This window comes from Corvus kubaryi, unplaced genomic scaffold (genome assembly GCF_017639235.1).
Source record: "Corvus kubaryi isolate FWS band 111438036 unplaced genomic scaffold, C.kubaryi_AGA036_p1.0 37308, whole genome shotgun sequence".
Classification (NCBI taxonomy): domain Eukaryota; kingdom Metazoa; phylum Chordata; class Aves; order Passeriformes; family Corvidae; genus Corvus; species Corvus kubaryi.
The window spans coordinates 12,520,456-12,543,281 of record NW_024581096.1 but is presented as its reverse complement, the minus strand read 5'-3'; the positions used below and the strand labels follow the sequence as shown (position 1 = coordinate 12,543,281).

Genomic DNA, 22,826 nt, shown 5'->3' with positions numbered 1-22,826 from the left:
TGGAAAAAAAGTTCATGTGCCACAAGTCACCTGAGTTGCTTGTTTTCAAGCAAGTCAAAGAAACTTAATGAGAACACTATGAAACACAGAATGAGCACTGGAAAAAAAATCAGAACGCTTGTGACATTACTAACACTTCAAGTCCTCTAAACAAGAGAACCAGAATTTCCTGAAAGGGTTCGCTTGCATCACATACATGCCTGTTTGTTAAAGGGGAATAAGTGGCAGATGTTCGTAAGAGAAAGAAAAAGGGAAGTGCCATCAAGATAAGATGACAGACTTGTCTCCTGCCTTGTTTTGTTCATCCATGACTATTTTTGTGTGAGTGAGAGGGAGGAGGGTTGGTTGTCGCAAGACATCTCATCTTTGAGAGGGTTCAGAGGAGGGATACAAGGATGCTTAATGGACTGGAGCATCTCTTTGATGAGGAAAAGCTGAGGGAGCTGGGCTTGCTCAGCCTCGAGAAGAGGTGACTGAGAGGTTGTGGAGTCTCCGTCACTGGAGACATTCAAGAACTGCCTGGACACAATCCTGTGCCGTGTGCTCTGGGATGGCCCTGCTTGAGCAAGGAGGTTGGACCGGATGACCCACTGTGGGCTCCTCCAGCCAGACCCACTCTGGGATTGTGTGCGGTTCATCTAAGTGTATCATTTGCATAAACATAATACAGAGACGATCTTCTTTTATTTGATTTTATGTATATGGAAATAAAACCAGACGAGAAAGATCAGGCACAGGGTACTTATAACTTTATACTCATATCATGGCTATAAAAGTTGATGTTAAGTACAATAAATGATCATATTGATGGCTCAAGTCCACAACTAATGTAAAAGCACAGAAAAGGCAGAACTTCTTAAATTAACAGCATTACAGTACAATCCTTCAACACCTTCAACATTTTTAACATTTTAGCATTTCTATTGCTGAAATAAATATTTTATCCCCTTTCATGTATTAGTAACATTTTATATTAGTAACATATATTAGTAACATTTCTATTGCTAGAAGAAATACTTTTTTACTCCCCTTTTATGAGTTAGGAACATTTTATATTGTTTTCAGTAACACTTGAGATACATTTTCAACTTCAGAATGAGCACCATCATAATTTTTTTTTGTTCAGACACTGTTTTCCACATTGTATATACTTTTTTATCAGTTTGCTATTTCTAACAAAGACTCATAAAAATACCGTTTTGAAGTCCTGGGAACAATATAGGATGTTTTTATGGAGATTTGCAGAGAAAAGATGACTTTAATGTTTCTGTCTTCTGTAGTACACAGTGGGCTTTAAAGGGAAAGATCATGAGATCATGAGAAATGATAATATGAGTTCCTGAAACAATTTTCTCTGAATAAATTTGTAAATAAAAGCACTGATATACATGATGGACCCCCCTCTCTCCTCTCTGCAGGTTCAGAACCCTTCTTACATTGCCACAGATCTATGGTCACTTTGTGGGCCTGAATCAATGCCAGTGTTCTCTTTGTGTAACAGAACAGAGACGACATTGACCATTTAAATGTTAATGTTCCAATGGTGTTAAAAAAATTGGTGTCAAAAAAATATTGACAAAGACATAGGTAAACATTCCAAATTTCTTTCTCAGCCTCACAGTGGAATCAAAGCTTTATGACCTCAGCTCCTGGTGCACAGGCTTATGTGGTGCAGTCCTATAAAACCAGATCACATCCTCCTTTATCTGTTTTTATGGCTCCACAGATTCCTTGCTCTTCCCTTGAAAAATTGTCCTCCCAGGAGATATGGAGTTAATGGAAGTTAGTGAGTTAATGATGGCATAAAGCTAATTGAGAAGACAACAATCCTTCATCTTCTGGCTTCCTCCTGTTTGTCCCAGTTGAGGCCCTTGTGCTCCAGCCATCTCAGTGCCTGCAAACTCTTTCAAACACAGTCCAGGGGCTCTGTCTTCCCAGGTTTTCTCTTTTTTCTCTTGCATGCATGTGAAATGAAGAAACACAAACCAAAAGAAACCATAAAATGTGGTTTCTTCAAAAGGCAGGATGAAGATGCTGTAGTGAGGTTTACCACGCGCTGAGCCCCTTTTGGGACCTACAGTGGAGACACAGTCATCACTAAGAAAAGGCATCTGAGGCTCCCACAGGCTTGTTAAAATTAATAAGAATTTACCTAAGGGAAAATTGGTTTTCCTGAGAATATGTGACTCACTCTATTCTTGAAAACATAAAAAGAGGGTGAAGCTGATGCATCTCTGCAGAGGTACTTGATGCTCAAATCTAACCATTTATTTGTGATGTTGTCAGTTCGTATCTTGCAGAGCTGCTAAGGAGCTGATTAAGCTCAACACTGCATTTCTTTGAACAGTGTTGATTATACATGTGCAACATTAAGGACAAAAACAACCATAAACACCATACTCGTCCATAGTCTCTCAATGTTCATTAACAATATTGCATTAGCAGATGGCTTCATGTGGCTTAACATATAACATAGTGGATGGATATGACACTTTTCAGGACAGAGGAAGCACAGCATAAATACAGTATATTGCTTTCACAAACACAGGCTTTTCAAAACTCTGGCAATATTATAAAATAACAATGAAGCTTCATATGCAATTAAATACAAATAACTGAGCTTATGTATTTACTGTGCAATAACTCCTAATAGTGCTTTGCAGAACTGAATTTATTTACAATATTCTGTGAAGAGCAAATGCTCTTTCAGTCAAAGAATGAAGGAAAACAGAGAAAAGAGAGATGCTACTTTAAGGTAAATGCTGTCATATCCAATATCAAGATTTATGTGGTGTTTAACCATCCATCAAATTGTTACGTTGGCCAAGTGTATTTTTTCAATTACAGCATCAAAATTGAGAGGCCGCTTCTTAAAGAAGGAGGAAATGGCAGTTGTTTCCCACAGACAGGTTTTTAGGTACCTACGCATGGATGTGCAAAGCAGCCTTAGGTAGACTTTCCTGACAAGCCCAGCCAGTACTTTCACTTCATTAATACAGAAGCAGAAGGATCCAGTACAAAACAATTGCTTTACAGTGATGCTCTTAAAAAACAGGCTTCAATCTTTTATATATTTCAGTCATTTTTCACACCCAAATCTGCTTTTGACCGTAGCTGGTAAGCAACTGATCCCGTTTAGCAGTACAACTAATCACAACAGAACTGCACCCTGAGTGACCTCTGACACCTGTTTGAATCTCCTGCAGCTTTTGACTACTGGAGGGAACAGCCCCCAGCTTAACACACTTGAAAAACAAGATAAATAAAAACTTTATTCCTAACTCTGTCCTTTTATATTACTTCAATTTATCACATACTTCATCTATTAACGTTCACAAATTGGTAATGAGGAGTTTTGTAATGACTCCCAGGGTAGAGCATCAAAACACCGTGGGCACACACACCATCACATGTCACAGCATGTGAACACACTGGGGGTGTGTGTATATCTGAGGCGTTAGGTAACCAGTTTTATCAAGTCTCCATTTCATAAAGCTCTGGAATTGCAACTGATCCAAGGAGGTAAGACAGGACGATGTGCCAGCAGTGTCAGCACAGAAACAGCACCGGTCCTACTGACCCAGAAAGAAAACGCTCCCCTGGGGAGATTTCTTGCAGTTGCTCCTTGCAGTCCTAGTCCACGTAGCGAACACAGACAGCCAAGAAGCAGCAGCCAATCAGTGCCACTGTGGATGCTGAAATCATGGTGACGGCACTGCCAGCAACACTAACCAGGGGCCCCAGGCCCACACCGAGGATGATCTGGGCCAGCTGGACCATGCAGGTGAGAGCAGCACAGTCAATGCCTTTCCCTCTCCCGTGCTCCCCTGCTTGCTCCCCTTCCTGCAGCTTCAGGCTCTGCAAAGAAGCACAGAACAAACCCCAGTGAAACGGGACAGTGTCAGCAACATGCAACTCTTGGCCAGTGCACTGTTACAGCCCCAGGGGCAGCAGGACAGGTTGATACCTCTCTGATTCCATTCTTGTACCAGAGAGGCTACAGAGGTTATCACAGAGATTTACAGGTAACAATGAGTTTTCCAAGCTTCCACCAAATTGTCCAGATTTTCTCATCTGCATTTTTTCCCTCCATCCCTTAAGAAAGTAATTGAAACTTGCCCAGAAGTATTACACTTTTTTTTCAAGTTCCTGTCAATTTGAGCTCTATCAAACTGATGTTTAACAGGTCATCCTGTCATGGATAATTTAGATCTGACTCACAGCTGAAAGAGCCATACTATTATATTATCGAAGAATCATCATAGAATCATAGAATGGTTTGTTTTGGAAGGAACCTTAAAAATCATCTAGTTCCAATTCCCTTGTCGTGGGCAGGGGCACTTTCCAGTACACCAGGGCTTTTAAGTGTACACCCAGCCTGGCCTTAAACGCTTCCGGGCATGGGGATCCAAAACTCCCCTGGACAACCTGATCCAGTGCTTTACCCCCCTCACAGTAAAGAATTCTTTCCTAATATCTAACCTAAATTTACTCTCTCTAAATTTGAAACCATTCCCCCTTGTCCTATTACTATGTGCCCTTGTGAAAAGCCCCTCTCCATCTTCCTTGCAAGCTCCCTTCAGGTACTGGAAGGCCACAATTAGGTCACTCCTCTTCTCCAGGCTGAACAATCCCAGTTCTCTCAGCCTTTCCTCATAGCAGAGGTGCTCCAGCCCTCTGACCATCTTGGTGGCCTCCTCTGGACTCACCCCAGCAGGTCCCTGTCCTTCCTGTGCTGGGACTCCAGAGCTGGATGCAGTGCTCCAGGTGGGTCTCAGCAGAGCGGAGCAGAGGGGCACAATCCCCTCCCTCCCCTGCTGCCCACAGGGCTCTGGATGCAGCCCAGGACACGTTTGGCTCTCTGGGCTGTGAGTGCCATGGCCGGGGCATGTCCAGCCTCTCACCCACAGCACCCCCAAGTCCTTCTGGGCAGGGCTGCTCTGGGTGTGTTCATGCCCAGCCTGTGCTGATACCGGGGGTTGCCCTGACCCAGGTGCAGCACCAGCACTTGGTCTTGTTAAACCTCATGATGTTCCCATGGACCACTCCTTGAGCATATCCAGGTCCCTCTGGATGGCATCCTGTCCTTCAGGTGTGTCAAACACACCTCACAGCTTGGTGTCACCTGCAAACTTGCTGAGGGTGCACTCAATCACTTCATCCATGTCATTAATGAAGAGATTAAATCACACTGGTCCCAATACAGGCCCCTGAGGGCACCACTTGTCATTGGTGTCTATTTGGATACTAACTCGTTGACTGCTACCCTCTGGATGTGACCATCCAACCACCTTCTTATCCAACAGTCCACTCATCAAATCCATCTTTTCAATTTAGAGGGAAGGATGTTGTGAGGAACCATGTCCAAAGGCCTTACAGTAGTGCTGATGTGCCCCACACACATACAGGCAAGTATGTGCTCAAAGTTATGGCTCAAAGCACGTAAAGGAATTCAGTATTAAAATACAAATATAATACTTTAATTGATGGGGATAAAAGCAACCTGAAAACAGACATGCAGACTAGGGTTCTTCTGCACTGCTGAGGACACCTGTTAACTACTAATTATCTGTGTATCTGCTTTGATATATATAGCAGAGCAAAAACCTTCATTTATTCTGTGAAAGTATCTTGCATGTTAGCACCCTGTGAGGCTGGTGGATCACTGGAACAGGTTAACCAGAGGGGTTGTGGAGTCTCCATGCTTGGAATTATTCAAACCAGACCAGACATGACTTGGGGGAGCTTGCTCCATCTGCCTTGAGCATGGGCTACATGATCTCTGGTGGTCCCTTCCTCCAGGAACGAATTATTCTGTTTTATTGGGAAATTATGTGATAATTTACATATTTATTTTCTTCCTGCATAGGCTGTTAAATGGAGGAGGTTTTATTCCAGCAACAAGAGGTTCCCACACTGTAGGCCAGCTGCACTGCTGTGTTCTGGTATCCAAATGCTCTTGGCCATTAAGATGCTTTTTGCTTTTGCAAACCCTATTACCTTGCCTTTGAGCCACACAAAGCTCACAAGTACTGGAGACAAACAGTCTCTTCCTAATCCAGTAGAAAAAAATTGAATTTGCTAGGGAACAGCAGCACAGTACAGGAGCTGAAATGGCAGCATTATAAAACACAGCACATGATTTTGGTAGAGTGTATAGTGAGGGAAAATGTCTGCTCCTTGTTCTGAAATGACTAAGTCCCAATTTTAGACACCTGTTAAAATAAATTATATCTATTTTTCCAGGCTGTTCCCAGTGTTCCTATGTGGCAGTAGTTCTGACCACAAATACATGAATCTGTAAATGAACGCAACCTTGTGCTTGATGTTTCCTCTGATGTTTTCTTCCTATCCTATTTATAGAAAATTGGAGCTAAACCTCAATCCATTAATATAAAATCTAACATAGAATTATATATCATTTAACATCTGTCATACCAAGTACCATACACCAAACAAGAATTGGTTGTCTTACAAGTAACACATGAATATTGGCCTAGTAAGTATAAAGTTTATGCACACTTCAGCATATTTTATTTCACTTATGTCTTGGAACAGACTAAAATTTTCATTTACTCCTCCTCTCTGAGTTGGCTGACCTGAGGTTAAAATTGAGATCTCACCCTAACCTGGGCTCATTCCCTGTCCTTTGTTTTGTGTTTATAAAACATCATGATCATTCTCTGTTGGAAGGAGCAAAGAAATGAACTGAAAAATTGGGAATCAGATATATGAAATATTTAACTACTTTGAGACATCCTCCTAGCATTCAGTAGAATAATTAAAGGGTTTTCTTGTGTTCATCATTCAGAGGGTGCTGGTGAAAGTTGTACAGAATGGTAGGACATGTTCTCCAGCACTTGATCTGGACCTGTGCTGGTTTCAACTATGTTTCTATATGGTTTTCCAATAGTTCAACATTACCTTTATTAATTTCTTCAGATATCCCAAGACATACTGAGAACTTTTCCTAATTTTTCCCAACTCTCCTTAATCTTTTTTGTTTCCAACTATTTCACTAACTTAAGAGACTTGAGAGAACTTTTCCATTAAAAAAACTCAACACTTTACAATACATGAAGATCCTGCTGTGCCCAGTAACATGATACAAGGTGTGCAAGTTTTTCCAGATTTTCCTTGGAAACAGGATTTAATGCCATGGAGGACAAAAACCCAACCCCAGACATTTAGAAAGATAATGAGAACGTGGTATATGATTTAATACTGAACTATATAAAATTGTTTCTACTAGAATGTAATGTGTTTATTAGCTAAGAGCTTTAGTAACACTTTGCAGTTAACTGAAAATTCTGACAGCCTTTACAGGATTGTTGTTCGCCTCAGGCTCTCAGAAGTCAAGCCTTTGCCAACATGGCTGGAAGGAAGGATATAAGAAAGGTAGCAGCTGAAGGCAACACAAGAGGTAAGCCCTGTTACCTGCTTACTGCCTGAACACATACTGTGATTGGCTTAGTTTCAGATGTGATGATAAATAATTATTTGTTTTATCACAGACCTGTTTGGAGAGTTTGGAGCTGGGATGTTAACTCTCTCTGTCAGAAACCTTCCGTTCATGTGTCAGCTCAAAATTAAAATTCAAAGCTGCTCACCATTTGTGTCCAGTTTACCCCCAAACCAGATTGAACAGACACAGACAGATATACTTAATGCTTCTTGAGACATTGCACTCACTTCTTCTTCCCTGTGGTACTCTGCAATGAGGTGGAATGGCACTGTGTACAGTGTGCTGGACATGACTCCAAAGAGTGAACAGAGAACCAGGGCAGAGTAGATGTTGGGAAACAAACCAATTAGTCCAGTACCCAGTCCAAAAAGTAGGTATCCAATGAAATAAAGTCCCTTTAATCCTATGTATGGCAGAAGGACTTTCTGCAAATCTGCGAAAAGAAAGCAAAAATACTGGTAAGATTAAAAAAAACAGGTCACATTTCATCAGGGAGTTCCTTTTAAGGGATTGTGTTTTGTAAAATGCTGTGATGGAGATAAGGATTTTGGAAATTACCTCAAATTATTGTAGGTATAAACTTGCCAAAGAATACTTGCCCACACCACCCAGAGCTCAACCTGCAGCTCGCACTCCAGCTGCACCCAGACATACTTGTGCTGAATAGATGTTCCTCCACAGGAAGGCCACACAGAAATACCTGCAGTTAAGCTCCAAAGGTGAAAACATTTCCCTCAAGCCTCTTCTAGATGCTCAAATCGACCCCCAAAATGCTACTTGTTTGAATTTTCAGATCACAAGTAGTTTTTTTAATCCTTGGGAAGAGTTATGGTGAAATCTCTCTGGGGAGCTGTGCTAGGATGTTTACATGTAATTTTGGAGAGCAAGCTTCAAGCCTCTGGCAAGAACTTCTGCATGGGGAGTGCAGATGGGGAGAGGCCACCTTTGAGAGCCTACAGCTATGGCACTGCTAGGTGAAAGAGCATCTAAGAATTTAGTCTGGCAGTTAATTTCAGGATAATTTTAAGTGTTCAGGGTCAGTTCATGTGCAGAACAATGTGTTAGTCCCAAAGTGACCCCTCATCATGTGGTCAGGAACTGTTTATTTTAAGATAGGAATTTCTAACAATGCTGAGAATGTAACATTCCCTAAAGCTTTAATGTAGAAAAAAATCCAGGTAATTTGGCATCCCTTTATGGTTTTTAAACAATGGCAAATAGTAAACATGGTGGTGTAGTTCATTTGTGGGTACTTACAAGAATAGACCGATGAAGAAATTGCATTGATGCACAGTCCCCAGCATCCCATCTCTACCCCTGTTTTGTAGGTAAGATAGAGTGTGGAGTTGTGAGGTGCATAAGGATTACCTTGGTATATAACCTGAAAGAGACCACAAAAGTCACAGAAGGCAAGGATGGCTGCATGGATAGAATGTCTCCTTCTTGCAGGAACAGGGCCCCATGCCTGGTAGGAAGCACCCAAGAAATCTGTTAAGCAGTGTCCTAACCACTCATTTGTAATTCTCCAGTTTTCACACTCACATCTCATGGACTATCACATCCCAGGGTCTGCCTCATTTATTACCCTCTGCCTTTTCCTGGACTGTTCATTGTCTCATTTGCTCTTTTATCCTTTGGGTGTCTCACTTCCAACTAACTTTCTCTCTCCACTTCTGCCTTCTCGCCTTAGCCTTTCTTTCCCTTATTTATCTACATTTTTTTGTTTGTTTGCTTTCTCTTTCAGGTTTACCTCAACACACTCATTTTTCCACACAGTTGTTGTCTTATTCAGTTCTTTTTCTAGACAAGCAAAACTTTTTTCTTTCAGTTGCTCATCTATGCTGCAGGGAAAAAAAACCTCCCGCTTGCCTTGCCTACAGAGACAAGAAAGGCAAGGAAATGGGAACACTGTGTGGAAACCACAGAAGAACAGGGAGTGGCAGTGAGTGGGTTTGTGCCAGGAGCATACTAGTACTCTGGAAGAAAGGAGGCATGTCCATATAGGCAGGAATCACTGTCAAGGACATACAGTCCCTGGGAATGGCATGGAAAAGGGACTACTGGATATTGTGAAGGCAAACAGTTCCTGGCAAAAGGGACACAGGACAGACAAATGCAAGAAGATAAAAGCTTTCTGCTACCAAGTAGCTCCCTGTGTGCAAAGAGCTGCATGGCCTGAGGCCAGGGAGGCTGCAGAGCAGGTAAGGGGCTTTGTGTGTATGCTGCACACACACCAGGACAAGGCCATCTGCATCCAAGCATTGCCCCAGTTAGAAAACCTGCCCATCTCGGAGCAGCTCCAAAGCCAAACCAGAAAATGGATGTGTTTGGACCAGCTCTGAGAGCTTCACTTGGAACAGTTAGACACTAATGGCCCTACGAACACTAAAGGTTTTTCCCAGTGATTACACAGACAGGCTCCGAACAAGGGCTTGACCTTAATTAGCTGGTTTAAAAAAACTATTGTTGAGCCATCCAGATATAAATGGCTCTGACACCAGTGTAATTTCCTCAGGATAGTAACACCATTTCATTTCTTTTTGATGGAGGAGGAGTTGCTACAAGGAAGGAGAAGCAAGAGGATTTTATGCTTTACCTGTCCCATGAAATCCGTGAAGAAGAGCATGTTGGACAGGAAAGCCATCCATCCAAAAAGGTGGCTCACACACAGACAGCGATAGTGGGATGGCATGCTTAAAAGTGTCTTCAAGAGTGATTTAAGGGTCATCTGCCTTTTTTCCTAAAAGCAAATATTCAAGAATAATACAGTATTATTGCTCTGAAATTTTGAAATACTGAAATAGCTGACAGAAAATGAAGAAGGCCTTAGTATCTTTTCATTGCTAAACTTCCAGTCTTCTCTTTTTTGCTAGGAAGGGTTGCTTGTGTACTGAATTTCCTTCAGTTTATAAAATTCCCAGAAACTACAGAAGAGATGGAGTATACCAACAAGAATGTAACAGTTCTTGCTGTTATAATCAGTAGGGTGATTATTTACATGTAGAATCAAAGGGAAATTTTCTGCCAAAGCAGATTCAGAAAAGTAATTAAAAAAACATTTAAAAAACGCCCAACAAACCAACAACAGAAACAATCAAAGCCAAAAGTTATTTCTTTATAGAGACCATCAGCTTTGCATTGAAAATTTAAAGCTGCCACAGAAAAAAGTTATGCTCAAAATACTTCCTGAAAATTAAAATGTATCAGTTGTGGATATCTGAGCATTTCTGAGACCTTACTCCCATTCTGTTCTATTTTCTATGCTGAATTCCCTATGAAACTTATTTTTCAAGGGAAACTTCTATCTCTTCAGGCATATGATGACATTTCCACTGTGCACTGTCCTCTCTTCCATGAAGCAGGGAGAAGCTGTGGTTCATCATGGTAGCACACAGAGAATGTGAGCTCCAGCATCTAAACACCTCATACCATGGGAGTAATAAGTCATTTCACAATCAAAACTTAACTGGTGCTGGTTAAGAAATCTCACTGATGAGGATAACCAAATTTTCTCACCACCTTCAATGCCCCACATTATTTCCCTCCTCGTCTCAGTCCTGTGCCCCAAAACTCTCAGTTTCTTTTCCAGTCACATTCATCAGATCATTTGTATTACTTTTTTTTTTTGACTACTGTAGGTGTGCTTGATATCAGGTATTTTGACATGTAATTCTTCCTGCATTAAAGCTCCTGCATAATTCTGTGCTTTTAAAGAAAAAGAAAGATAGTATTTTAACTGTGCATGATGGAACACTTCCAGTTTTCTCTCATAATGTTTGGAGACAACAGTGCTGGGAGAGATGGTAAGGGAAGAAGTACATCATGAAATGTGGAAGAACTGAAAAAGTTATGCTAATTACTGGAAATTACTGGAGTGAATCTTGTCTTCAATTTGCTGTAAGATGTCACTTTTTCCTTTCTTCCTTCAGTGTTGTACTTACTTTTCACAATTCTACTTTCCTTTGAACTAGGCTATGCTGCAAGCTACTCTATGAATAATCACCACATATAAAGTTGGAAAATACTTTGCTTCCGTGTCAGGTTTTTAATCCTCATAGGAATGCCAAAATTCAAGTTGCTGACTTTCACCTTGGACTGTATGTTGTCCAAACCCCTTGGAATTTCTCTTGGCATCACTGTCTTTTTTAAACAGGGTAAGTTTTATATTCTTCTACAAATATAAAAAGAAAACAAACAAAAAAATTCCAGATTGACTGATTAGTGTTATTTCAAGGATAATTATTATCGTTTGACTTGACTTAATTTAGTTTGCAATTCTTCCACTTTCTTTAGTTTTTTTAAAAATAGCCTTTCCAATCAAAGTTTTAAGATAAGGTCATGGAACTACAAAAGACACTGCAGTGATTACAAACAATAATTTGACAGCTAGATAGAAATGCTTTCTTTCTATTTAGATAGTCCAGAGAGTGGAAATGGAAACTAGAAGTGTTTAATGCACACATTCAAAACGTATCAGCACACAAACTGCATGCTAATTTAAATAATGTGCTGAAGCTTGGTTCTGTTTAAGCACCTTATCTTTCAAAAGCTCACAACACCAAACAAACGCTAAGAAAATCACTACAACTCAGGGCATAAGATGATTCACAAGAATACAGAAGAAGCAGTATGATGTTGCTGCCTGCCCCCGAGGTGCAGCCCAGCCCCGGAGCTGGCCAGGCATGTCTGGATTTGTTTCAACCATGTGCTCTGAATCCCCTTTGTTCCAAGCGCGGATAAAACTTGAAAGTAGCACGGGCTCCCCCGAAACAGAGTCCGATTGGCTGATAACCCGGCTTCGCTCCTGCCCTCCCCTCTCCCTTCCCCCGAGAAAGTCGGCTTCGCCCCTCATGCTCCTGCCTCCCTTCTGTGAACAGCTTCTCCTGTCTCTCTCGGGACAGGAGGAATAAGGAAACAGGATTTAAAGGCACAGAGTTTGGGCTGTATTTCTACCTCTTTGCTTCTGCTTTTGACATTAGCTTTACAGCTGTCACTTGCTACATTTCGGAGCCACCGAGTCGCTGGATTGCCCGTGCAGTCTCTCTAGGCAGCTCGGGGCTTTCCAAGGCACAGAATGGTGAGCCAGACGACTGAGCAAGCTGGCAGCATTTCGTCAATATGACTTGGGTTTTATGGCAGTGGACCCTGAATAATTTGGCACTATGCAAAAGAACACAGGGCTAATTGCTTTGTGTGTCTGGTCATACTGTAACAGGTCAAATCTCATTAATAATCATGTTAGCTATTAGCATGTGAGAGCATAGGCCTTAATTTAGAACAAATAGGGCCATGATGCCCGCAATAAAAAAAAGAGACAGAAAAAGAGGAAGCCAAACCATTTCTTCAAGGAAGTGATTACAGTAATGAATGAACTCAGCAAACATGTGCCACAGGAGACAGATCATTAAAGCAGAGAGTGTCTCAAATTCATACACAATCAGGCACATCAAAGAAACATGAGACTGATCAAAGCACTGGGGACTCTCACAGGCTGCCCAGCCTAATCAGAGAGAAGGGCAACGGCACAGGCTTGCCCACAGTGGACGCCACAGCTTCACCTCAGGTGTCAGACATTACTCACTCAGTGGAATTATTTCTTGCCAAGGCAGAGGCTACCCAAAACCACAATCTGGTCCCCTACTTCCACTGCATCACTCTCTCATCTTCTTTTGCCTTCTTTTTTTTTTAGAGCCTGCATTGTCCAAGCAGCCAATGACACTCAGCATCTCTAACAATTTGGAGGATGCTCAGAGTGAACAGCGCTGGTGAAGGATGCTGGCTGCTCGAGTTGGCCTGCAGTGGCCAACTGAAGCTGAGACAGCATCACAGCGTTCCTGTCAGATTCTCCCCATGACTGTTGCCTTGCTGTCTGCCCCACTCTGTGTTTGCCTGGCATTCTCATCAGGCAGTGCTCATCTCATATGTCTTGCATCTGGTGTAATAATACTTTTCTTCAGGTTAGAAACACCAAGTGCTATTATAAAACAAATTACAAATAGTAAAAGATAATAAATCCCTTTTATTTATAGATTAAACAAGAGTATTGCTTTCTTTCTTATAACCATTTGCACATGCTTAAACGTTTTACCTGATTTATCAAACCTTTGCATCAGTGTATCAGGGATGGATAATGCCAAGAGACCAAAAGTGAAATTAAAATGAGAAGCAACTGTGTCACCACTATTTTGTTATACTTTGCTTACCTAGGGTACCATGAGATAGCCGTGAGCATTTCTAGCACTAGGAGTCATCAACAAAACAGTAAAAATTATCATCTGTTCCCAAGACCATTCTAGAAGTGGGCTCCCCAGATATTTTTCTGGTAGATTCACCTTTTCCTAGGTGCCTTAGGTTGAAGAAATCTCCCATAAAAATGCATCAGAAACAAAATAACAGTGAGAATTTAAAAGTACTCACTATTCTCTTGCACCTCAAAGTTTTTCCAAAGACACAGCTACAATATCACTCAAAATAAAACTAAAACTCTGGTAGCAAGGTATAACTTCTGTAGAAGTAACAATTTTAAACACATTAGTACTCAATGAAATGTTGAGCAGCAGAAAACCCAAATGTTTACTAGAGAGGGAATGCACATTTCACATGTACTATGTACAAAATTGTGTGGACTTCAGTGGGAATTAGAGACGTACATCAAAGATTAATAGTCTGTAGTCTTTGTTCACAATATTATGATAATTCTGTCAAGACTATAGGATAAAGTAGATCCTATTTACAAAATTCACATGAGGAGGATATCAAGAGATTGACATAGAGCAGAAAACCAAACCATGTTCTCCTTCATCCCTGCCAATTGATCAAAGCATCAGAATTAGCCTCTTGCTGGCAATACTTTCTAAAGAAAAAAAATAAAAAAGAAAAAAAAAGCAAGCAGGATTTCTCCTGTCTCTGTATCCTGGTGGAAGGTTCTTTTCTGTGCATGTGAAAGGATTCCATTACAAACAATCAGCATTAGCTAATTAAGGGGTCTCCAAGGATGCAGATACGTCCTATAAAATCATCTCCGCACTCACCGCGCATTTCCCTGGCTTGGCTGCAGCCTTTATTTCGGTACATGTTGATTTTAAGTAACCATTCTTGATTTCCTCCTCAATGGAGTTGTATTGATGGGGCTCAGTCACTTCCAACAAGAACTTTGTCTCTTCGTGTTCGTGTCTGAATGGGACTTCAGGAATACTGCACAGATGTACGGTAAGGCAGATTATGAAAACCAAGGCTGCAAACAAGAAGATCACCTGGAATTCTGATGCCAAGGTATATCCTAGTATAGTTTGACCCCAATCCATAGCACCTGTCAGGTAACCCAGGGCTCCTCCCAAACCTACAATGGTGGGGGAAAAAAAGGAAAAAAAAAAAAGGTGTGCTAGCATTGATAAAATAAACAAATGAACAAACATAATACCCTCAACATCCCCTCTAGACATGATGGAATAATCACTCTTCAGATATTTATCACAAGAAATAGGAATACTGAGATAATGACAGACATAAGCAGTTACTAAAACATCTCTTGAAAAATCTTCTCAGATCTGGTAGGCAGAGCTCTCCAGAAATTGCCTGAACATACAGCAACATAGGGTCCATCTCCTTTTTTGACTCTTTGAAGCTTTATTTTCTTTGAAATGATAAACAGTACAAGTAGAACTGAGTAAAATCCTACTGAAATTTATGTGTTTTTTTTTTTTAATTTCACAGAACAAACACTTCTTAAATTATATTGAGACCATCTATAGTTTAGAATTTGTAAAATGTATTTTATTTAGCTTAGTCCAAACATAAATGCTGCCTCCATGGGAAATTTTTTAAAAAGGGAATAAACCCAAAAGCATTGTTTTGTAGTTATACAAACCCAAGTACCTCATCACTTGGAAGAGAAAACAGAAAGGATCAAATATAAGTGTGTAATCCCATTTACTAATTCTGTCAGAAAAGGTAGACTAAAAGGTAAAATGAGACTGCTACTTTGTGCCTTGAAGTTAATAAACCCAGCTTTCAGTCAGTTTGGTTTTCTTACAATTTCTTCTCTTTGTTGTAAGTGCACACAAAGATGCACAGGGAAGTACCCTCTGTTACATCCAATACAGAGCTCTGGTAGGGGTGGCACCTTTGTAGACTCCTGACACCTTGTTAACCAGGTGGCTCTGGTGGATGGATGTGTGGGAGCTCCACAGGATAGCAACTTTTCAAGGACTTGGAAGCATTTCTGCTCCTCTGCTTAGGAGAACTGATGACAATGTACAGCAGAACCCCTCACCTAACAAAAACTAACAGCACCTAAACTTGCTTTCCCAGCAAAACACAGGATTTTGATTTCATTCTGGGCTTTCTGTACTGTTTCCCCCTCCTGGGTCTGATTATGACCCTTCTTCATCGTGTCCTGTGGCATTTCATAGGGGACTGTATCCTTGCTTGTTCTCATAAAAAAAATTACGCTATTAACAACTTTTTAAAGAAAATCTACACTACATTGTTTCAGTGTATGTTTGCAGAGAGAATGTTTGACATTTGAGGTTGTCTTTGCATGCTGTTTTGTAAAAAAAAGGATCATGATAGTGGAATGAAGCCCAAATATTGTGTGTTGGATGTGTGCACTCTTTCTTCCACTTGTGTAAGTTGCCATGGGTTTCATAATTGCAAAGCTATCAAGTTTCATGTTCAAACCCCAAACTGAAAGCAAACTGGAGAGTAAAATCTTAGAAATATTAAGTACAAAAAGAAGGAACTGAAGTGGGGAAAATAAATAATATCTAAAACAGAAAGTAGAAAAGAAATGGGAAGATTGCTGTCTGTGTCTAACTGGGATAAAATATCAGGGAATGATAAATACAAACAGTCGGGAATGGATATTAAGATCAGATTTTAGGGAAAACTAATGCCAAGGTGTATTGGGTTGAACCTGAGTTGATGAACAGTCTTTTAGACTAATGACGGTTCTCACAATTTACATATTTAAACCGTACGGAAAGGCGGGAATTGCCTTTTGTCCCAGCTCGCCTGCTGGAAGGTGGGGGGGGCCCCGAGCCTCCAGGCCCTGCCGGGCTGGGCCGGGGCCACTGCCCCTTCCCCCCTTTCCCAACACTGTGGCACAGACCCTGGGTCGCTGCGGGGGGACTGTCCCAGAGCCACAGGCAGCTCAAACCAGCCATGGCCTGCTCACAGCTAAACCCAGCCATGGACTGCCACACAGCTAAAACCAGCCATGGACTGCCACAGCTAAAACCAGCCATGGACTGCCACAGTTAAACCCAGCCATGGACTGCTCACAGCTAAAACCAGCCATGGACTGCCACAGCTAAACCAGCCATGGACTGCCACAGCTAAACCCAGCCATGGACTGCTCACAGCTAAACCCAGCCATGGACCGCCGCACAGCTAAAACCAGCCAAGGACTGCCACACAGCTAAAGCCAGCCATGGACTGCCACAGCTAAACCCAGCCATGGCCTGCTCACAGCTAAACCCAGCCATGGACTGCCACACAGCTCAACCCAGCCATGGACTGCTCACAGCTAAACCCAGCCATGGACCGCCGCACAGCTAAAACCAGCCATGGACTGGCACACAGCTCAAACCAGCCATGGACTGCCACACAGCTAAACCCAGCCATGGACTGCCACACAGCTAAACCCAGCCATGGACTGCCACACAGCTAAACCCAGCCATGGACTGCTCACAGCTAAACCCAGCCATGGACTGCTCACAGCTAAACCCAGCCATGGACTGGCACACAGCTAAACCCAGCCATGGACTGCCACACAGCTAAACCGGCCATGGACTGCCACACAGCTAAACCCAGCCATGGACTGCCACACAGCTAAACCCAGCCATGGACTGCCACAGCTAAACCCAGCCATGGACTGCTCACAGCTAAACCCAGCCATGGACTGCCACAGCTAAAACCAGCCAGCGTGGCTTCTGGGGACAGGCGGGTCCTTCTCCTCTCCATGCGGAGCCGGCGGAGTCAACGGGAGCCGGCAGAGCCTCCTGTCTGCAGCCAGCACACTTCGTGCTGAACTGAAGAAGACACCACAAAGCCAGCAGCACAGAGGGAGCGAGACTTCCTCCACCGTAAAGCCTGAACAAGAACACTCTTCAACATGGTGGCTTCAGAGTCAGAGAGAAAGAGAAAGTGAGTCCCGTGAGACGGAGCTGAGCATGGCGACGCGACAAAAGAGGGCGGTGTCGCGATTCTCGCGCGTAGCTAAAAAACCTTCTTGCATGCTGTGGTAAGAAACTGTAATATCAAAACCTGTTTGTCTCTTTAATCCATTTGAAGTACATGGGGGGATGAAGAATTCACGTGTGGCCTGTGAAGATTGTGAAGAGTGCCTATGCCAAGCTATATAGAAGCAGTGAGAGGCTTTTAGAGACTTGCGGCGAAGAAAGCCTTTGTGTGCAGGCCAAAATAACTCATCCTTAAAAAGATTAATAACCCCATGTGATGGCTCATGTTTTGCAGTGTGAAGGAACTGTGAGATTTTTCATGAGAGAGATCTTTTACACCACAGCAGGTTGTTTGTTTCCAGGCAGGTCTGCTGTTGGTGGCAGTTTGGGAACCACGCGCAGCTGAAGAAAACCCTTTTTTCCTTAAGCATAAGAGAGAGACTTTTCAAGAACTGCAACACTGACTAACATCCCATGTTCTGTTATCCTTTGTGCGAGTTGGGTAAAAGGAGAGAAGTGCTGGAAGGGGGGGGGGGGGGGCTTTAATTTCTTGTTATTTCTCTTTACTTCTAATTCTATTAGTAATAAAACTCTTTCATTGTACTGCAACTGTTTAAGGTTTGTGCCTGCTTTTTTTTTTCCTAATTCTTATCTCACAGAAGGAAAATAAGTAAGTAATGAATATTTTTAACCAAAACCACTACACTTAATTGGTGTTTCTGCCCAGTTTATGAACTCAACCCGCTACACAAGGCCAGGGAATTGCTGGAGCAGAGTGACTTGGGAGGCTGTAGAACTCCAGTCAAGGGAGGATTTCAACACCAGACTGGAGAATTTTCAATTAGGAAGGGTTAAAATATTGATGAACTTGCTATAGAGAGCTCAGGGTGCTGGACCAAGTAATGCACTCTGCCCCAGTCTTTTTTCATACTATTTGTCCCACATCCCTTTTCACAGCTCAGTGCACAAACGAAACAGCTAAATCTGCAGCTTCAAATCTTCAAATTTGGAGACTTTTTAGTATCATCCAAAAAAAAGGCAACCAGAGTTGTGCTGAATATATATAGAGACTCACTCCTCTCTATGTCCAAACAAGTGATGCTTTAAAATTTTATCTGTCATTTTCTAATGGGTCATACAGATTTCATTCCCATGTGGCTTTAAGCTTCCCTCATAATCTGTGTTCCTGGACACAGGTATTTCTTGTGTCCAAAATTGGCCTGTTGTCAGTAGCTACTACACCTCCCTCCTTGAGCAGAGTAACTGCTACTGAATCTATGTGTCTCTGCTCTTGGTGGGGCTCAGAAGCCACAAAAATCTGTGACTAAGACTGCATGACTTCTCATGTAGTCTGCTTTTTGTCTAGTGCTTTCACAGAGACTGCTCTCAGACATGGCAGGAGGCTGCTCCAGAGTCTCTTCACAGGTACACAGCCTTAGGTGTCTACCCTGTGCATTTCCCCAACACAGGGCTCACATTGTACAGATGATTTCATAGAATCAGGGGTTGGAATAGACCTTAGAGATCACCCAGCCCCAACCATCCTGCATTTGGCAGTGACACCTTGCACTAGACCAGGCTGCTCAAGGCCTTATCCAATCTGGCCTTGAACACTGACAGGGTTGTGGCATCCACAACCCCCCTGGACAACCTAATCCTGTGCATCACCACTGATGCCTTTTCCTGGTCTTAAAATCAAGAGTCAAACACAGTTAGAAGTCGAAAAGGGATTTTACCTTGGTATTTATTTTAAGGATCCTTAGGTGCACACGTCCAGGTCGAATGCACCGAAATGCACACTACGGTGCCTCCCAAAAGATCGGGTATAGCATTATAGGTTTTACTAATTAGCATATCTATCAAAGATTCCCCAATGAGAGGCTCAAGTGAGCCCCCCTCCCCAAGGAACCTTCCCCTGGATGGTTCTATCTTAGTTTACAGAATGTGTTCTGGAGAGGACCTTGGGGTCTGGGGCACACTGATCCCTAGCTATGAAGCTTCTAAAATGTTTAGTCTCTTAGCTTGACAAACAAGTCCAAGAATGTAGGGAAAAAGCACTAAGAATACAGAAGTTGTAAAAAGGTGTAACAGGGGTATAAAAGAAAAGGCAAAAATCGTCACAGGGAAGAATTTCTTCCTAAGATCCAGCCTAAATTTCCCCTCATCTTCCTAAAGAAGACTCCCTCTCCAGCTTCCCTGTGGCCCCCCTTCAGACACAGGAAGGTTCCTATGAGGTCTCCACACAACCTTTTCTTCAGGATGAACAGCCCCAACTTTCTCAGCCTGTCTCATAGGAGAGGTGCTTCAGTCCCCTTATCAACTTCATGGCCCTCCTTTGGATTTGTTCCAACAGTTTTGTGTCCTTCTGTAACTCGGCAGCATTCCAAACATGTACAAAGGCAAATGAAGCTGTTAACTTCATTTGCAAGAACTTGCACTGAACTACTTGGGCCTATTCTGTGGGAGTTGTGAATTTCTGAATTTTACACAGAACTCCTGTTTCTGTACAGCGCATACTGGTGCACTGCTGAAGAGTGAAAGTAAATTGGCTTGTGCAGCTCTTGTTCCATGTCACATGCTGAATCAAAAATGTTATTTTTATATGCAGTAGCAATGAAATGAGTTACATCCAGTGATTTTTGCCTCACCAAAAACTTGGAAAAAAACCAAAACAAACTGAACAAACTTCACTACTTCACTGAACTGAACAAACTGAACTACTTCACTTTTACAATAACTAACTACTCTTCCTTAAATCATGTCTGTGTTGCTGTCATTGTTTACACCAGCAGCTTTTTGCAGAATTCTTGTAGCAGAAATCACAAGTTGCTGTTCTCTGGAGCAGTGAAAACCCAGCAACAAAAGACTCGTGACTGAAGTGCAGGATCAGATGATCAGTTCATTCAAGATTAGAAACACAGTGAGGATAAAATCCATGCAATTACCTTCCTCTCCTTTGAGAGGTAGGGAGGAAAAGAAGGGATCTGAGTACCTGTAAAGAGGGCGTGGTAATGCAGACCCTTCTCTTTATCCTGATGAGAGCAGACATCAAATAAATACGCTTTGATGGGACCATCAATAAAATCAGCTGCAAAATCAAAAAGTACTACTCCCAGCATGGTAATGACTATTGCCCAGGTCCGCTGCTTGTCTTTCTCATTGATGAAAGCTACAAAAAGAAAAACACCCTCATTCTGACAGCAATAGCACCATGTTCTGCAAGACCAAATTTTGTTTTTCCTTATATCTCAAAATCTAAACAATGACTGGTTATGCAATAGTGACACCAGAATCTCATCAGAGAAGCAGGAGAGCTGAGTCTGTGAAGTGCTGAGCTGGGCTAGGTTGACTTACTGCCTTGAGTCAGCACGTGCTCAGAATGCTCCAAGCTCCATGACCAAGTGCATCACTATCCTTAGTCTACTCCATTACACCTTCAAGGCAGGCTCTGGTAGCCTAACACATGCATTTTGCAGTACTTTTTGGTTTATTCTATTTGTCCCACCCTTATATTGCTTTAGATAATCAAAAATTATCTGCAACATCTCTTTCTGGGTCAATGAAATCAAGTATATTTAACACCAACAATATTCAGGAAGAGAAAATAAATCAATCCATAAAGACACACACCTCCCCCATCTGCCTAGTCAGCAACAACTTTCTATCAAGACTTTAACAAGTTACATTCCAAGCTAAAATGTAACAATAGGGATGCCACCCCATTTGATTTTGCATGTTTCAGCTGCAACAGTTTCCAGGCAGTTACGGATCTCTGTTTTTACCTGCACAACACTGTTCTAAGTCAAATCAGTGCTGCAATAATTTAAGTGTTAGTATTTGGAATACTAATCCATCTAAAATAGGGATGAACAGGGATTCCGTTTGGATATGTATTACATCACAAAAACAATACTATAATTTAAGCAAACAAGGTAGATCTTAGTTCATAAAAACTTCTAAGGCCTAAGCAAATCTTTACCTGCAGGAGCTTATCAGGCAACCAAACCAACATACAACAGACTGTAATCACATGCACAAACTACAGAACACTGTGTACAGGGTACATAACATGCAGTGTTAGATTTGAGTGCATACAAAGATTCCAGTGCTCCCCAGCTCTTTCAGTGCTCCCAAGTCACATGATACCAAATTTTAACAGTGCATTTTAAGAAGGAAAAGAGGAACCCCTCTCTTTTCTCTGATACAAAAGGCTAGGATGAGTTTTCTATGTCAGCATAACACATACCCCTCACTCACCTGAGATCATCACGTCCCCATTGAGGTACAAAGCCATGCCTAACAGCATTATGATGCCCAGACACAGAATGTAAGGTCGCCTCCTGCCCCAGCAACAGGTGCAGCGATCACTGGCTGAACCTACCACAGGCTGTAGCACAAAGCCCAGGATAGGGCTGATGAGCCACACGAGGCTGTAGAGGCTCTTGGGCAGCCCTACACTGAGCAGCACCGGAGTGACAAAGGCGGCCTCCACGGCATAGCAGAACTCCCGGCCAAACATGGCCATGCTGTGCATGACCAGCCTTCCCACCGCTCGCTTCTTTGGCACCACTGCTCCAGTCCTCATCACTGACTGCCCCGGAGCTTCCTGCTTCTCTCTGGTGCTGTCCATGTTGGCCTTGGCCACTTCAGAGGTGGGTGGAAGAGCTTTGTGGAAGCTCTCTTTCGTTAAGGTCATTGCTCCGGCTGCAAGCAGCGCCGCAGTGAGCTGGTGCTGCCTGCTCCGGCTGACATGGGGCCCAGATCATATGCCGGGTGGGATCGGTCTGTGCTGGGGGAGGGACTCACATACTTTCATGGCTCTGCGATCACAAGTTATGCCAGGAAGGGGGTGGGGAAGTGTGTGTTCACATTCGCAGATCTGAGTCTTTAGGTGTCTGCACTGCTCCCAACTCTCCACAACTGAGGAATTACTGTTTATGCATGAAGCGCACATACAACAGGACCATACATCACATGGTCCAGACGCAGGATTAGCCTGACACAAAGCTGTTCCTCTTGTTGTAAGATCTTGCTGTAAGACATCAGCAATACCAGTAATCTACTCCTTGTCTTTCCGTTCAGCAAACATGAGCATAAGACAGAGTGACCATTCCCTGCTGACTGAACTGGGAAGAAAATCTGTATCTATCTGGAAGAGGATTTCAGTGCACTTCATGAGG

The 22,826-nt window shown here is 42.5% G+C and overlaps 1 protein-coding gene and 1 long non-coding RNA gene across 4 annotated transcripts; one reads left to right on the top strand and one right to left on the bottom strand.

Annotated features, from left to right (window-relative positions):
- Positions 1 to 732: 732 nt before the first annotated feature.
- SLC45A2 (solute carrier family 45 member 2) lies at positions 733 to 22,510 on the bottom strand. Of its 2 annotated transcripts, XM_042028543.1 has the most exons (7): positions 21,904 to 22,508; positions 20,639 to 20,815; positions 14,497 to 14,804; positions 10,062 to 10,205; positions 8,723 to 8,846; positions 7,693 to 7,898; positions 733 to 3,858 (listed from the first exon to the last, which is right to left on the bottom strand). In XM_042028543.1, exons 1-7 carry the CDS (start codon positions 22,340 to 22,342, stop codon positions 3,634 to 3,636), a joined length of 1,623 nt encoding a protein of 540 aa, XP_041884477.1. In that variant the 5' UTR covers positions 22,343 to 22,508; the 3' UTR covers positions 733 to 3,633. The 2 variants fall into 2 exon arrangements, with proteins under 2 accessions (XP_041884477.1, XP_041884478.1); XM_042028544.1 differs by lacking the exon at positions 20,639 to 20,815 and having other exon boundaries at positions 21,904 to 22,510.
- Positions 3,696 to 14,216, top strand: LOC121664885. 2 transcript variants are annotated; one of them, XR_006016163.1, is made up of 4 exons: positions 3,696 to 3,784; positions 7,318 to 7,423; positions 11,437 to 11,619; positions 13,155 to 14,216. It is a non-coding gene; the product is annotated as an uncharacterized LOC121664885 (long non-coding RNA). The 2 variants fall into 2 exon arrangements; XR_006016162.1 differs by lacking the exons at positions 11,437 to 11,619; positions 13,155 to 14,216 and having other exon boundaries at positions 7,318 to 7,612.
- Positions 22,511 to 22,826: the final 316 nt, after the last annotated feature.